The sequence below is a fragment of the Capricornis sumatraensis genome, chromosome 9 (genome assembly GCF_032405125.1).
Source record: "Capricornis sumatraensis isolate serow.1 chromosome 9, serow.2, whole genome shotgun sequence".
Taxonomy (NCBI): Eukaryota; Metazoa; Chordata; class Mammalia; order Artiodactyla; family Bovidae; genus Capricornis; species Capricornis sumatraensis.
The window spans coordinates 42,719,044-42,736,068 of record NC_091077.1 but is presented as its reverse complement, the minus strand read 5'-3'; the positions used below and the strand labels follow the sequence as shown (position 1 = coordinate 42,736,068).

The window sequence follows — 17,025 nt, the reverse complement described above, 5'->3', positions numbered from 1 at the left end:
GCCCTAGGCTGCGTGCACTTCCCCGGTCCAAGCCGCTCAGGTTCGGCGCTCAGGCAGCCCTCAGAGGCACAGATTCGGCTGGGACTGCGTTTTGTGCCCTTCCCGGATCCGAGTAGCTCAGGAGTTTGGCGAGTGCGATCGCCGCGGCTTGTCACCTTTTCTGCCGCTGCTGCTCAGCTTTCTGGGTGGGCCGCTGGCGTCCCCCGTGAGGCAGATTGTGACTGTCCAGCACCCCCAGAAGTCTTAGCATAGAAGCCTGCTTGCAGTTAGGTAAGTAAAGTCTCTCCGGGTCTGCAATTGTCCCTTTCCAGTCCTTACGGCTCTGGCTGCCTGTCCCCGGCGGGGGATGCACACCGAGGAAACCAGAATTGAAAGAGACACATGTACCCCAATGTTCATCGCAGCACTGTTTATGATAGCCAGGACATGGAAACAACCTAGATGTCCATCAGCAGATGAATGGATAAGAAAGCTGTGGTACATATACACAATGGAGTATTACTCAGCTGTTAAAAAGAATTCATTTGAATCAGTTCTGATGAGATGGATGAAACTTGAGCCGATTATACAGAGTGAAGTAAGCCAGAAAGAAAAACACCAATACAGTATACTAACACATATATATGGAATTTAGAAAGATGGCAATGATGACCCTGTATGCAAGACAGGAAAAAAGACACAGCTGTGTATAACGGACTTTTGGACTCAGAGGGAGAGGGTGGGATGATTTGGGAGAATGGCATTCTATCATGTATACTATCATGTAAGAATTGAATCGCCAGTCTATGTCTGACGCAGGATACAGCATGCTTGGGGCTGGTGCATGGGGATGACCCACAGAGATTTTATGGGGAGGGAGGTGGGAGGGGAGTTCATGTTTGGGAACACATGTAAGAATTAAAGATTTTAAAATTAAAAAAAATAAATAAAAATAAAATAAAATAAAAAAAAGATGCTTGCTCCTTGGAAGAAAAGCTATGACAAAACCTAGACAGCATATTAAAAAGTAGAGACATTGTTGACAAAGATCCATATAGTCAAAGCTATGATTTTTCCAGTAGTCATGTATGGTTGTGAGATTTGGACCATAAAGAAGGCTAAATGCCGAAGAATTGATGCTTTTGAACTGTGGTGTTGGAGGAAACTCTTGAGGGTCCCTTGGGGAGCAAGGAGATCAAACCAGTCAATCCTAAAGGAAATCAACCCTGAATATTCATTGGAAGGATTGATGCTGAAGCTGAAGCTCCAATACTTTGGCCACCTGATGCGAAGAGCTGACTCATTGGAAAAGATCCTGATGCTGGGAAAGATTGAAGGCAGGAGGAGAAGGGGACAACAGAAGATGAGATGGTTGTATGGCATCACCCACCCAATGGACATGAGATTGAGCAAACTCTGGGAGATAGTGAAGGACAGGGAAGCCAGCTGTGCTGCAGCCCATGGGGTCACAAAGAGTCGGACATGACTGAGCAACTGAACAATAACAACAGACCCCAAGCCTTACCGGGTCCCCGCCCCCATCCTCTCCCCAACACCAGTGCAGGTAGGTGGACTGGACTGCCTTTCCCAGGACCCCCAGGGTGGACTCTCACCAGACTTGTTGAACCTCTAACTCAGGAGAAACTAGTCTCAGTGGTAGGGGGTGGAGTTCAGGGAGCATTGCTCTTCATAGGTTTCCTTTCCTGCATCTCTGTAAGGAACTGGACTGTACTTTGAAATCCTGAGGTGGAGGGCTTGGGACCCTGAAACTTCAGTTCTGACTCCTCTGGGACACCCCTTTCCTGAGGAGATGGACACTGCACAGTCCAGCCCCCCAGAGGCAGGAAGAGCAGTGGGTCCCTCAGCTTCTGTCACTAAACTGCACGAGGCAAGCCATCTGCTTCCCTGGGGTGCTGCTGCCTTCAGAACAGGCACACGCAACTCAGTGACCATTGACTGGCCTGGCCTGACCTGGGCTGGCCCACGTGCCTGGGCCTGGCCGGCTGCCTCCCTGCCCGTGGTCCACGTCTCATCCTCCAGACATGTTTCCATGGCGATGGGGAAGGAAAAACCGCCCCTTCCACCTGACCCTGTCAGAGCTAGTCCAGAGGGGAGAACTGTATCCTGCTTTAGGGAGGGAGCCCCAGGGTCCCATGACAGAGAGTGGGTGCAGGGGAGGGTGAGCACTGGGCCTTTGTGCGGGCCATGTTCCGTGGGCATAAAGGTTTGTAAAGTTTATGCCTACGTGGGGCAGGACAAGTTTAATTATTACAGCAAAATGCAGTCGTGCCACAGGCAAAAACATTGAAGATTTTTACTGTAGCTCAGATTTTCCCTCAAGGTCTCCGTCTCCCTTTCTCCTTGCATCACCCCTGTGGTTCCAGCTCCCGGGAGCGGCTGACCGAGGTCCTAGCTCCCACCAGGTGGCCTCTGCTCCCACCCATCCAACACCACTCCTGGTGGTCATATCTCCTGGATGCAGCTAATCTCTGAGTTGTCTCCTCACCTCATTTTGCTTCTCAGATCTGTGGGAACAGGTTCCCCTGCAGTCTCCTGGGGGAAGCTGTGCCGCCATACCTTATCTTTAGCTCAGTGAGACCCAGCTGGGCTTCTGACCCCGGACCTATAAAAACAATGAACATGTCTGTTTTGAAGCCTCTACATTTGGGGTGATTTCTTACAGCAACTGCAGAAGACGCATGCAATGCCACCAGGTGCCAGGTTCCATGCTGACCCATCAGCCTCCCTTGCAGTACAGAACTGCCCCAGGGATGCCCGCAGTCTGGGAGTGATGTGGCCACTGAGCAGGAGGAGCCCTGGGAGGGGAGCACAGTCTTTGAATTCTGAATCCCTGTTTTGGCCGCGTTCACCTGTATCTCATGGCCTGATGCATTGCCTGTGAATTCTCACTTCCTGTCGTAATTTTGGCCATGTCCACTTGTGTACCTATGGCCTGTTATATGTCCTCAAATCTTTTACCTAAATAAATATGTGCAAAAAGGAGTGTATTGTCTACATAAGTGGAAAACCAGTACCACTTGCCATAAAGAAATAGAAGATATTTTTAAAAAGAAGAAAAGGTGTCAAAACTAGTGGATGAAACTTGCTGAGGTGGCTCTGTAAGGATGGCATTAATTTCAAGGGGAAGCACTTACTTGACTGTGGAGAAGCCCGGGATGATCACCTAACTCAGAGGATGAAGTCATCCCTCCAGCGAGGGGCCCGATGTTCTGGACACCATCCTCCCAGGAGGGCACCGTACACACAACACCTCTCACTGATCGCGAGATGACAGGAAAGAGGCCCAGGTGGAAGGATCTCCTCTAAAATAACTGACCAGCCTTCCCTGATGGTCCAGTGGCTAAGACTCCATGCTCCAAATGCAGGGCACCCAGGTTCAATCCCTGGTCAGAGAACTAGATACCATAGGCTACCACTAAGGATGCTGCATGCTGCAACGATGTTGCTACAACTAAGATCCAGGGCAGTAAAATAACAGACCAGAACTCCTCAAAGGGGGAGGCGGCCGAGGGGAGTTCAGATCACGAAAGACGGGGTGAAGCGCTGTTCGATTTGGGGAGACCAAGGAGACAGAAACATCTTGTCACACCAGGCCTGGCTACCAGGCCAGGACCAAAAAAAAAAAAAAAAAAAAAAGCTGTAAAGGACGTCACTGGGACAGCCTGTGAAATCTGAACAAGAGCGTATCAGCGCCACTTTCTTCCGATTTTGGTCATCATGATGAGGTGACAGCAGTCACCATCTGCAGTGACTTTGGAGCCCAAGAAAATAAAGTCTGTCACTATTTCCATTGTTTCCCCATCTATTTGCCATGAAGTGATGGGACCTGATGCCATTATCTTAGTTTTTCGAATGTTGAGTTTTAAGCCAGCTTTTTCACCCTCCTCTTTCACCTTTATCAAGAGGCTCTTTAGTTCCTCTTTGCTTTCTGCCATAAGTGTGGTTTCATCTGCATATCTGAGGTCATTGATATTTCTCGTGGCAATCTTGATTCTAGCTTTTGCTTTCTCCATTCCGGCATTTCGCATGATGTACTCTGCATATAAGCTAAATAAGCAGGGTGACAATATACAGTCTTGATGTACTCCTTTCCCAATTTTGAACCAGTCCATTGTTCCATGTCCGGTTCTAACTGTTGCTTCTTGACCTACATACAGGTTTCACAGGAGCAGATAAGGTGGTCTAGTATTCCCATTTCTTGAAGAAGGAGGGACTGTATCCCATTCAGTGGTACCTTGAAGACACCAAGCCCCCTGTCCTTGCTTCAGGAAACATTCTTGTAGAAGGTGGGAGCTAGGGCAGGTTGCTGAGTGAGGAAGAGTGTGGCTGGTCTCCAGGGAGATTAATTTAGCCTCAGGAAGGCCCAAGCATCTTTGATCTTTGGTCAAGGGCATTCCGCATCACCACTGAAGTTTGCAAATGCGGCCCCAGCTGGAGGCACCACCGGAAATAGCTTAGCTCTGAATGCTGGGGGTTCAAGTCCCTGTGCGGTCTTAGGTAATGTAATGACTTTGCCTCTCTGATCCTGTTTCTCCCTGAGTGAAAGCGAAATGGGGATGATGATGATAAAGCGTACCTTGTGTGCGTGTGTGTGTATGGGAGGTGGTGGTGGGGTGGCTGGTGGGCCTTCAAGGAGATGCTACTGGAAAGTCCGTGAGGTCCAATGTTAACGCCCGGGTGGAGGGACCAACGTGCCCTTGAGAGCAGCGACATCTTGTGTCCACTACATCACACTGCAGCCTCTTTCCTGCGCTCGTGAGCTCTATTTCTGCTGCGGGGAGTCCAGGCACCATCTGGCTCCAATAGAACCTCCATCCTAATGTGTTAGCAAGATGACAGTTATGTTAAAAATGCAATATGTGAGGTCATGATAAATGCCGTTCAACAACAACAACAAATTTAGGTAGGAAAACAAGGAAGCTATACTTCAGATGGGTGATCAGGAAGGCTTCTTGGAGGAGGTGATATCTAAGGTGCCTATTGGGGAACTCATTCACATGAAAATCAAGGGAAGGGTGAGTGCACAGATTGGTGGAATAGGGGAGAAACTTCATATTCTATTACAAGCTAATCACTACAGGATGTTGCATCTAAACCTAAATTACACACAATGGTCCATCTCTGGGAGCGCAGCATCCCAGGTAATGAGAATTAAGCCAAAATACCTTCGTTTAGCTCACAGAAAACTGCCTGACCAGGCCCAGCTATGAACAGCTGCAAGAGGAAGAAGTCCGGAGGCTGCCGGGAACCAGGAAATGCTTGCTGTTACTCCCTCCTCTTTAGTAGAAAAGAAGCTTGAATCCTAACTCAGCTAAGATGGTTCTTGGGGCACAGTCCTCTGCCTTCTCCATCTGCTGGCTTTCCAAATACAGTTGCTACTCCTTGCCCCAACCCTTTGGATTTTCCTGCTGTACTGCAAGTAGTAGAAGCTTGGCCTTGGGCCGCAAAAAGTTGGATGAGGGGCAGGGAGGGGGCCCCTGCAGGGTGGTGGGGGCAGGGTGGCGGGTAGTAGGTACCCCGCAGACCTTCCTGAGCCACTTTGGCAAACTCCCTCAGGACCCAGGACTGGATGGGGAGGGTGGGCTTCAATGATGCCTTGTTGGGTGCAGACAGCCCCAAGTTGCCACTTGAAATCACAGTCTTACTTCCTGTGTGTCTGGCCCCTGGGCTGGTCTCAATTGTTCATTGAGTCCCCCCAAGTTCCCAAGAGAATTAATTGTGTCAAGTAATGGGAAGTCCAGGCAGAAGGCTCCAGGGTTGCCAGGTTCGGAGGCTCAACAACAACTTTCAGGCTCAAATCCTGCTGGTCTCAGGGTCACAGTGTGACAGGGAAGAACAAACCTAACTCCACATTACATCTGCTCCCTGTGGCCTGTGCTTACCCCTGCTGGCTATGCACCTCTCCAAAAAGGATGCTGCCTGCTGTCTGTTCTCAGGGCTCTGACCTCCAAGAGCCCACTCATATGAAGATGCAGAGTTGTGGAGCAGAGAATAACATGTGTCTTGTTAGAGGTTTACAGGAGCTTCGTGACCTGACCTGCATGGACGGCTGCAGGAACAAAGAATTCCTGTACCAACAAGTTTGCAACAACAACCACACCCCTCCCGTACCTGGCCTTAAAAAGGTTTTACTGAATCCCTCTGGGGAGTTCAGGGTGTTGGGGTGGAAGCCACCCCTCTCCTTGTATGGCCTGTGATAAACGTTTCTCTGCTTCAGACTCTAATGCTGTGGTTTGTTTGGCCTCACTGTGCATCGGGCACATGGACTTGTGACCAGGACCAAGATGGCTGCCTGAGCTCCAGACATCACACATAGTTCCAGAAACAACCGAGAAGAGAGAGAGTCTCTTCCTCCTGTCCCCTTTAAAGGCAGAGGATGCCATCCCCCAAAGCCCCTGCAGACACCCTCTCCGGTCCCATTTCTGAGCCTGTCCCAGGGAGGGTGTGGGACCCCTGGTGAACTGTCACCACCAGCGGCAACTCCCCCATCTGAGCACAAATAGGTCTAACTAAGAGGAAGTGTAGGGTGAGCTGAGTGTGCTCCAGCAGGAGCCCTTCCCCGAGAGGCACCCCCAGACCCCAGTGGATGGGGTGCTCTCAGCCCCTGGCCTGGGAAGGCTACTTTCTACGAGGCAGACATAGACACTAAAGAAGAAAGGAATAAGTGAGCGACATCATCTCAGGCCATGCCAAACACCGCAGAAAAGTCATGCCAGACACCAAGATGCAGAGAGACCTGCGGATCGGCCTGCCTTCCCGAGGAGGCGCCCCCAGGATGAGTGTGGGCAGAGGAGAGGGCACACGTTTAGGGGACAGGACAGCAGAGCAGCAGAAAGGGACCAGCAGGTGAGGCTGGAGGGCTGGGTGGCCCCAGGAGCCTCAGTGCCGTCTGGGTAGGGGGGGCACGTGCAGACAGACGTGCTGGGGGTGGAATGTGGGCCGAGAATGTGGGCAGGCCATTCTCCGGTTGCTGGGTGACCACAGACACATTTGGGTGTTGCGGGAGCAAGGCTGGGGAGGGCCTGGCACATGGGGGACCACCAGCAAAACTCGTTCTATAACCACCACACGTCGGAAGCTGAGGACCAGCCAGAGAGGGGGCAGGATGATGTCTCACTGGGCCTCCAGGGCATGGTATATGAGAATGTAGGGTCCAAGGACTCCAAGTTCCAGGGTCTGGATGATGGGGACCTGAAACTGGAAGGCCAGGAAGAGGAGATTCCCCCTGAGGAGGTGGCTGGGGAAGAATCTGTGGATGCCCAGAACCCAGAAGAGGCCCTCTTGGAGCTCGAGAGGGTTCTGGAGAAAGACATGGAGGAGGGTGTGCCTGAGATGAGGTGGGCTGGGGAGCGGGCACCCAGGTTGGGGTGTGGCAGGGGTGTCCCTGGGGGCGGCTGCACTGGCCTGCGGGCTCTGGACCTGTGCCCTCACTCTTAAGGGTGAAGGGGTCAGCTCTTTGCTGCCCTGAGGAGGATGTCGGCAAACCGCTCTGTCCACGTGGCAGGAGACTTGGAGTGGGCAGAGGTCAGATGGCAGAGTTGAGAGGTTGTGAGCAGCCATCCATAGACAGAAAAATAAGCTCGAAAGCTGAAATCCTTCCAAGTACCACAGATCACCAGAAATGTTTTTGGGTGAGAGGAGGACACCGGGAAATGAGTGGGTGCTCCCTCCTACCTGTGGGACCCTGTGCCCTGGGATATGCCTGGGTTCCTTAGCTGGAAGTTCTCAGCCCCTATTCCTGGGTCAGCACACATCTCCTTGGACACAGACAGGGCCTTTGCCCTCTGGGCACATTGATTTCTGGCTCCCACAGAGCTGGTGTGACAAGTACACAGATGGCGTGTGATGTGGCTGGTCAGGCAGGGTAATGGGGGCATGGGTGGGGCTTGGGGAGGACATCTGAGCCAGGAGGGGAGACAGGATGTCTGGGGCCCTTGGGGGCTTCCTGGGGGCACTCACCCTGGCTCAGCGTCCCCTTTGGGGCCCAGCAGGAGGAAATTGAGGGACTGGCTGGTGGCAGAGCTACGATTTCAGACCAGGTCTTGGCGGTGCTGGGTTCTCCTCTAGAGGACAGGGCAGGAGCAGAAGGGTGGGGCCACCTGCTGGGGGAGCAAGGGCTGGATCTCACCATCTGCCTCCCCCCAGGCAGCTCTCCATCTCCCAGAGGATCCCTCGCACCTCCGTGAGCCCAGAGAGGAAGAAGAGGAGGCGGCTGTTTGAGCTGGCGAAGCCCAAGACCAACTGGCAAGTCTTGAAAGACAGGTGAGGCAATGGGCCGGAGGGCAGCTGGCCTGGCTGGTGTGGTGGTGGGAGGCGGGGGCAGTCTGAGAGGGGATGCGCAGCAACCCCAGACCGACCTGGTCCCGTGGAGCCCAGTGCGGAGGCTGGCAGGCCTGTCTCCCGCAGGATGGGGTGCTGCTGCAGGGGCCATGCCTGGGTGTCCCCGCGCATGCGGAGCCTGCAGTTCTGTATCTACTGGTGAGTCTGGGGGCCCCCTCCTCTCCTGGGTGGGGGAGGGGAGAGGGCTATGCATTGGGCCCTACCCCAGGATTCTCAGTTCCACCTGGAGCTCTGGACCCCAGCCCCTGCCTGAGATGGGTCTGTGCCAGTACCGCCTGGGCTCCCTTCTCAGTTATGCCTCTTTTTTCCCCCAGCTCCCTCTTTCTCTGAATACCAGCCTTGCTAAATAATCTACGCTCTCCCGTGCCCCTAAGGCCTCCCTGTCGTGTTCCTCTCTGACCTGCCTCTGCTGCCATCCACTTGCTCTCTCCCTTTCTCCCTCTCTAGTTGCACTCCTCCCACTGTTTGTGTTCATGGGGTGCCCTGAGCTCTGCTTCTGAGTGGGGTACACCCGCCGGAGCTGGCTCCCCTCATGAGTCCTGCTGGCTATGTTCCAGGCCATCCGTGTACTGGACAGAGAGATTTCTCAAGGACACCACCCTCACCATCACAGTGCCCGGTAGGTACATCTGCCCTTTGCCTGTGCTTCTTTGTGGGGGTGCTGGAGTGGGGACAGGGGCTGGCCTGGTGCCTATAGCCCGGTCGCCCCTATCTCACCCTGACCTGTGCCTTGCTCTGATAGGGGAGACTTTGGGGCCTCCCAGGCCCAAGCCTCTCAGGGCCCCTGTGGGACACTCCCCTGTCTTCCAGGAGGGTCTCTCCAGTCTTCCAGGGAGGGTGTCTCCTGTCCTAGCTGGAGGTTGGTCCTGGGGGAGGAGTGGGAGCAAACTCTCCAGGGGAAATTGCAGTTTGCATCTCAGCCAAAGTGGGGTCAGTATGAATTTCACAAAGACCCCTTTCCTTTCCAGAGCTTGTTTCTGGAGAGACACTCAGAGCCTCAGGGCAAGTTCTCACTCAGGTTTAGAATTCCCCACACCCCCAGTTAGCACAGAGGCCCCCTCAAGCCCAGGCCCATCCTGACTTCAGGCCCAAATCCACAGCAGGGCCAAGGAGCAAAGGGCTCTGAGCAACCCCCTTCATGTGTCCTGTGGTCCCCAGTGGGGATGTCTGGTATGAGCTGTCACCTGGTGTGAAGCCAGGTCAGGAGGAAGAGAGCCCTAGGTGGGAGGGGAGGGCAGCTTTCCAGGGCAGCTGCTTCTCCTTTTGTGCAGAGGTGTCCCGCCGGGTGGAGGAGCTGGCCCGACCCAGGAGGTTCTACTTGGAGTATTACAACAACAACAGGTAGGGGGTTCCGGGCAGAGATCTCTCTCCATCAGGGTGTCATAGCAGGGGAGGGCCCAGGTCTGGGGGCCAGGTGACCATCCACGCGGCCCTGGCCTCGGGCACCAAGACTTTGAGGCCCAGTAGCCCAGACGGGATGGGATGCTGGTGGGTCTCAAGGCAGGTGCTCAAGTCCCCTAGGCAGTGGGTGGCTGTGAGATTTACAGTTTTAGGTGCCTGCCTCCTGGTGCGACTCTGTCTTAGCACATGGGGCTTCCATGATGGCCAGCGTGGGGTCTGAAGTTATTCCACACAGACTCTGCTTTCATCTCTCACTCACACATGGAAAGATAAGTGACTGAGGGGAGTCCCACTTACCAGTGTTAACTGATTCCAGCCACTGGCTCTGTGCCGGTCTTGTGACAATAGCTTTTCCCCTTAATGCTGGTCAGAGCATAATATGGAGGCACCTCTGAGGGACCAGTCATCTGGGGTGACTTCTGTGGGACCTGTGATCTGGAGTGACCTCCGTACAAACAGTTCTGTAGTGCTTGCCCTGGAGAGGAGGGCACCGGGTCTTCTGTTGGGCTGACAGCATTTATCTGCTTCATTCCAGCCTCACCCCAGATTACAGGTCACACAGAGGTCACCCCAGATTACAGAACTGCACGCCAGGCTCACAGAGGTGAAAATAAGAGAGGAATCGGCCTCGGATCAATGAAATAAGGCTGTTTCTGGGGCAGAGGCAGAGCTGAGACATGAGTTTAGGGGGCAGGCAGGGCTCACTTCATCCCTTTGGTCCACCTCCTGACCCATCCTGATGGCGGGGGCTGTGGGGGCGGCAGGGAGGGTACGACCCAGGAGAGTATTGCTTCATCCTTGAGAGGAAGGTGGGCTCTGTTAGGGGTCTTTTAAGGACTCATTTCGGAGGAATTAGAACATCCTCTTCTGCACCAGGCTCCCCTGAACCCCAGAATCAGAGAGGAGTCGCACATGCATGCACAGACACATCTTCCTGCAGGGCCAGGGTCTCAGACACACACGGACACGGCCCCCGGGTTGGCTGGGGTCTCAGACTTAGGTTCTCCCTTAGGACCACGTCTATCTGGCCCATTCCGTGGTCCACCTTGGAGTATCGAGCGTCCAACCGCCTACGGGAACTGGCCACCCCAAAGGTCCGAAACAACATCTGGAGCATAAATATGTCCGAGGTGGGTGCCCTTCCGTCCCTGGAGCTCCCTGGCTCCCTCCGGGGGCCCCGCCTGTCCCCCCACCCCGGGGATCAGAGGACACACAAGGATAAGAGGGGACAGGCGTGTGGCTCCTTCTCTTAGCCATCGGGAGTCCCAGTGTGGGTTCAAGAAGCCCCGCCCCTCCACTCCCCCCCCCTCCACTCCCCCGGCACCCCACCCCGCCTCCTGCTTTTCTTTCCTCCGACCCCTTGAAGGTGGGCAGGGACCACGCTCCCCTGCCAGTCAGGCGAGCGCAGAGGAGAGCCCCAAGCCATCTGCTTGAACGAGTGCATGATAACTGGTTCAGAGGTGACACCAGAGTTCAGTCTATCCTGAATCCGGCCCTTATCTCTCCCCATGGCATGTGGGACCTTAGTTCCCCGACCAGGGATCGAACCTGGGCCTCCTGCATTGGAAAAGTGAAAGTGAAAGTCTTAGTTGCTCAGTGGTGTCCAACCATTTGTGACCCCCATGAATTGTAGCCTACTCGGCTCCTTTTTCCTTAGAATTCTCCAGGTGAGAATACTGGAGTTGGTTCCCATTTCCTTTTCCAGGGGATCTTCCCGACCCAAGGATCGAAGCCCCGTCTCCTGCATTGTAGGCAGATTCTTTTACCATCTGAGCTACCTGCATTAGAAGGGAGAGTCTTAACCCCTGGACTACCTGGGAAGTCCTGGGCTGTGTGGTTTAACATGCATTGAAGAGCTTGTCCCTGGGTGTTTTTGTGTGGTTGTTTGATAGATCAACCCTCCCCGCCCGCTCTTGACTTGAAGACTTTTACAACTGAATTCAGACATCACATGGTTTGTGATGGTTTAAAACTATACCAACAATGGGGAGCAGTTTTTCAGAGCTATCCCTCAGGCTGCAGTCCTCTTTTTTCCCCAAACAAAACTAACTCACAACTCTCAAAAAGATAAAAAAACAAAAATAAAGTAATAAACATACCAACAATGGTCCAACTAGAAGAATTTAACAATAATACCTTAGTGTTTAAATCCCCAATTCATGTTCCATTTCCCCAGTTGTCTCAAAGAAAGCTTCACAGTCAATTGGATTGGACAAGTATCCAGAGGAGAGTCTGGCCTCAGCTTTTCCCGGGAGGTGTACCTGCTGTTTTCCCAGCCCCTGCCCTGCCTCTGCCGGTTCAGCCTTTAAGCCCTTTTGTGCTCCAACACCCTCTGTGGCTCCCCAGTGCCTGAGAAAGCTGGCAGAATGGGGCCTTCTCCACCCTTACTCTCCCTTGTGCCTCCCGGGGGACTAAATGAAGGTCCCTCAACAAGTCTTCGGCCCTGGCATGCACAGGGCATGGAGTGGTCATCAATATTATTTGAACGAGTGGATGAATGAATTTTCCCTGCCTGTCACCCCTCCAGGCTGGCGGTTCCCTGAGGGTAGGACTGCAGGCTGATTCATCCACCTCAGCTGTTGACTGGAGCTGTGCGGACTGTTGATGGGGGGAGAGAAGGAGGGGAAGAAAGGAGGGGGGATGGAATGGGTGGTTGAGAGGGACATGAAACTGTAAACACCAGAATGTCTTCGGTCTGAGTAGTATATGTGATTTCTAAGCAGCACAATTTCAGGAGGAAAGAGACACAAATTTTAATGATGGCCCTAAGGGTCATTTCAGCCAATCCTCTGCCTCTGGGCAGTATCCTACCCAGCAGAGTGCACCCAGTGGAGAGTTTCTGTAAAACGTTAAATGTTTCACAGAAACAAAGTGCTTGTACAATTTGCCTTCCTACCAGCCACGCATCGGATCTCTGTCCTCCCACCTTCCTGCCAGGGCTGGATAATGCCAGGCTTGGTCACTTTTGCCAAATTTGTTGGCATGGAGTGATATTTTGCTGTTTTAATTTACATTTCCCTGGTGCACAGAAAGGATTATTGATCCTTTGGGTTTACTTTCCTTCATGATTAGCTATTTCCTACTGATTTTTCATGGTATTGACTTAGAGAACCTCTTTATATGTGATGGCTACTAATCCTTTGCTGAACACACTGCAGACTAACTTCCTAGCCAGTCTTCTGCCTTTCAGCATTGCTTACGGGATCTTTTGACCCAGGGGTGTGTGAAACAGCACAGGCTGCTTTACTCTTTCCCTCTAACTTTGTTTCTAGGTGTCCCAAGTGTCCAGGGCAGCCAAGATGGCCATTCCCAGTTCGAGGATCATCCGACTGGCAAAGCCCAAGGCTCCAGCCACCCTACTGGAAGAGTGGGACCCCATGCCAAAACCCAAGCCACATGTGTCAGACTATAACCGCCTACTTCAGTTGGCCAGTAAGTGGGTCCCAGGGGGTGCTCGACATCTCATGAAGCACCCTTCCACACTGCATGCAGTTGGGAGCAGCCAGTCCACTTGGAGCTGGTTCTGCAAGATTCATGTTCCCCTGACTCCCACTAACCTGCAGACCCACTGTTTGAATCCCTGTGGGCAGTTCATACTGCAGCTGCTTCCATTCCCTGGGGGCTGGCAGAGGGCATCACCCACCCTGGGATGGGGGTTGTGGGCCTGAGCCAAGTGCGTCATCTGAGTGGGTCTTCCAGCATGGCATGTAGGTGCAGAAGGGAAACCTGGGATGCAGACCAGTGCCTGGAGAGCCAAGCTGGGACCTAAGGGTGCTGGCCAGAGGCTCTTCCTGTCCTTGAAAACAAAGGAAGACCTGGCTCCCCCACAGCAGAAGTAATATGCAGTAATTGTAAAGAATCTGAAAAATGTAGCAAGGCATGAAGAAAGGGATCTCACCACCCAAAGGCAGTCAGGGGCTTTGGGAAACTCAAGTGTGCCCCGGCTCCTGGTACAGGATCACCAGGGAGCTTGACTGGCCATTTCCGTTTACTCTGCTGCGTCTTTTTCTCAGTTTCCTATTTCCTGTTTTTATTGGGGGGTTGGGGGAGGGAATTAATTTGCAGCAGCTCTATGTAAGATGATCACTTACCCTTTGTTGAGTACTTTGCAAAGTACCTTCTTCCCAGTCATTTTCCTCTTGCTTATAGTTTCTTTTGTTTGTTGATTCATCAATCTGTTCCCTTGGTGGTGGTTTAGTTGCTCAGTTGCGTCCATGACTCTGTGACCCCGTGGACCGTAGCCAGGCTCCTCTGTCCATGGGATTCTCCAGGCAAGAGCACTGGAGTGGGTTGCCATTTCCTCCTCCAGGGGATCTTCCCGACCCAAGGATTGAACTCAAGTCTCCTGCGTTGCAGGCAGATTCTTTACCACTGATCCACCAGGGAAGCCCCTTAAATATTTGTTAAAGTATTCGTTGAATTTGTTAAAGATTGGTTAAATGAACAGAGACACAAGCATACACGCACTTCTGCCTCTCTCTCTCACACACACACATGCATGGACACAGACACATGTGGAACATAAGCACATGTATGTTTGTACATACACATGTATGTGTATTCATCCAGACTTCACAGGAGCATGTTATCAACGCACATCCCTCTGTGTGTGTGTATGGATAAGACTGGTGTAGGGCTGTGTATTTCCAACTGCAGACTCCCACCCACTGATGGTTCTGACCAGCATTTAAAAAGCGAAGAGAGGAAACATGCAGTGCAGGGTCCTTGGGCAACACTGGTCCATGCAGTACGGGTTCTGTGTGGCTGTGGACGGGTTGCACTGTTAACTTGTGACCAATAGATTTTCAGAGCCCAGATGTTACAACAGGGGGAGACCCTGAGTCTCCCTGAGGACTCCAGGAAGGTGGGCTCTGGCAGGTCCTCCCAAGGCCCCCCAGGACCCTCTTTGGGGTCCCCAGCACAGGCTCCCATTCTTTTCACTGAGTGCCTCTCCCCAGAGCTGCAGCTCCTCTGCTGCGTGGAGACGGCCTTTTTGCATTTGCAGAGTCTTGGGGCAAAGAGGGGTTTGGAAAGGAAACTCTCAAAACTGAAGGGCCTAGAGATAGGAGTGCTCACCAGTAGTCACCAGTAGTCACTCTCTCCTGGCCCTCATGCGGGCCAAGCCCCGAAGCTCCCACTGAGAGGGAAGGGGTGGTGAAGAGGTGGGGGTCCAAGCAGGAGCAGGGCCAGGGCTCCTGGCCAGTGAGCGGTGGGCCCGGCTGAGCCACAGGTCTACTCTGAGACCTGTCTGTCCATGACTGAAATGGACTGAATGTCAATCAACCTATTGATTTAATTCAATTAATGGATTTTATTAAAATTAAATAGGATAAAATCCCAGTCCATATGGGGTGCTGGTCACATGTAGCTGGTGGACCCTATGGGGAGGACCCAGCTGGGGCCACAGGTGCATGGGCAGTGGGGCTGATGGAGCCCCTGCCTCACCCCCCGCCACCAGGGCACCTGTGTCTGCCCCTCCAGTCTCTGTCTGGGCCCGTGACCATTTAAGACATTGTTCTTTATGACTCACCCTTCCAAATGCACAGTTCAGTACTTCCCAGTACACTCACAGATAGCTGTGGGCACATGACTACAACCTATTTTATTTATTAAAAAAAATTATATATTATTTTATTTATTTAAAAAATTTTATTGAAGTGTAGTTGAATTACAATATTGTGTTAATTTTTGCTGAACAGCAAAGTGACTCAGTTATACACATTCTTTTTCATATTTTTTCCCATTATCTTTCATCGCAGGAATTTTCAACTCTTAATTTTGTATTGGGATATAACCGATTAACAATGCTGTGACAGTTTCAGGTGAACAGTGAAGAGACTCAGGCATACACATACATGTATCTGTTCTCTCCCAAACTCCCTCCCATCCTGGCTGCCACATACCATTGAGATATAGAACATAGCAGCAGAGTTCCAAGTATCTCCGGATATTGGCTATAGTCCCCTGTGCTCTACAGTGGGACCTTTCGTTTGTCCATCCTGTGTATAATATAGTTTGCATCTGCTCACCCCAAGCCGCCAATCCTTCCCTTCCCTCCCGCCTCCCCCACTGGCACCCACCAGTCTGTTCCCTATGTCCCACACAATCAATTCCAGAACATTCCACCACTCCAAAGTGACGCCCCATCTCCATCAGCTGGCCCCCTCAGCCCCTCCCCATCCCCATGACCACCAGGAACCCACTCACTTTGTGGGTCAGCCCGTTCTGGATGTTTCCCACCAGTGGAATCACACCCTGTGTGTCCTTCTGTGTCTGCTTCTGTCACTGAGCATCGTGTTCTCAGGGTCCATCCATGTGGTAGCAAGTGTCGGGACTTCTCTTCATGGCTGAGTGATGCTCACGCGTGTGGAGGGACGCGTGTGTTTATCCATCATCTGCCGAGGGACAGGACATTGAACTTGGGAGCTCTGACTCAGAAGATCGCGCTCCGTGGGGAAGGGGGGCTCTGGCTGCTGACACTGCGCCCCCTCTCCCGCCCCCTCCAGTGCCCAAGGCCCAGTCAGACAAGTGTGTTCCTGATCGCGACCCGCGCTGGGAGGTGCTGGAGGTCACCAAGAAGGCAGTGGCTAGTCCCCGCATCCTGTCTCTGGCAAAACCCCGAGTGCGGAAGGACCTGAATGAGGGCTACGACCCCTCCCACGTGTCCCCTGCTGCCCTGGTGGCTCACGCGTCCCCTCGCCTGTACGAGCTCGCTACCCCCAAGACCATCACCAAGAAAGCATGAGCCTCAGGCCTGGCCCCTGAGCCCGTTGCCAGTAAACACCCAAGTGCAACCTGACCCTGTGTGTGGCTCTGAGTGCCTTGGCCTGGAGGCGGGAGGACAGTGGCTGAAAGAGGAGACAATAATAATGATGATGTTTACGTTTGCATCCAGCCTGCAGTCCTGCAGCCTTTTTTCCCACTCACGTTCCCCTGCCATCGCCAGCCCCTCGGACAGCACACCTCCCCCTCCCCATGTCAGAAATTTCCCTCTGAGTCCTTCTGTCCCCATTTGCTGATCTATAGTGTCCACAGCATCTCGAGCTCTGTGATGAACCAGCTAATGCCTGCTGCACAATTCTGATCTTTGCAGGGGGGTACCTGTTGGAGACCATCAGTGTCTGAGGTCCCCATGTGGGGACCACTGTGCTGAGGTGGAGACTCAGGGTCACAGAGTTGGTGAAACTCACAGTCCCCATCCCCATGTGAGTTTCCTACAGCAGCTGGAACAAGTCACCTCAAACAGGGGGCTGGAAGCCACACAGATTCATTCTCTGACAATCC

General features: G+C 52.9%; 1 protein-coding gene across 1 annotated transcript; it reads left to right on the top strand.

The window, feature by feature from the left end:
• The first annotated feature begins 7,029 nt into the window (after positions 1-7,029).
• SPMAP2 (sperm microtubule associated protein 2) lies at positions 7,030-16,486 on the top strand. Its single transcript, XM_068981067.1, has 8 exons — positions 7,030-7,337; positions 8,146-8,262; positions 8,407-8,478; positions 8,898-8,959; positions 9,612-9,681; positions 10,754-10,871; positions 13,014-13,173; positions 16,248-16,486. Exons 1-8 carry the CDS (start codon positions 7,030-7,032, stop codon positions 16,484-16,486), a joined length of 1,146 nt encoding a protein of 381 aa, XP_068837168.1.
• Positions 16,487-17,025: the final 539 nt, after the last annotated feature.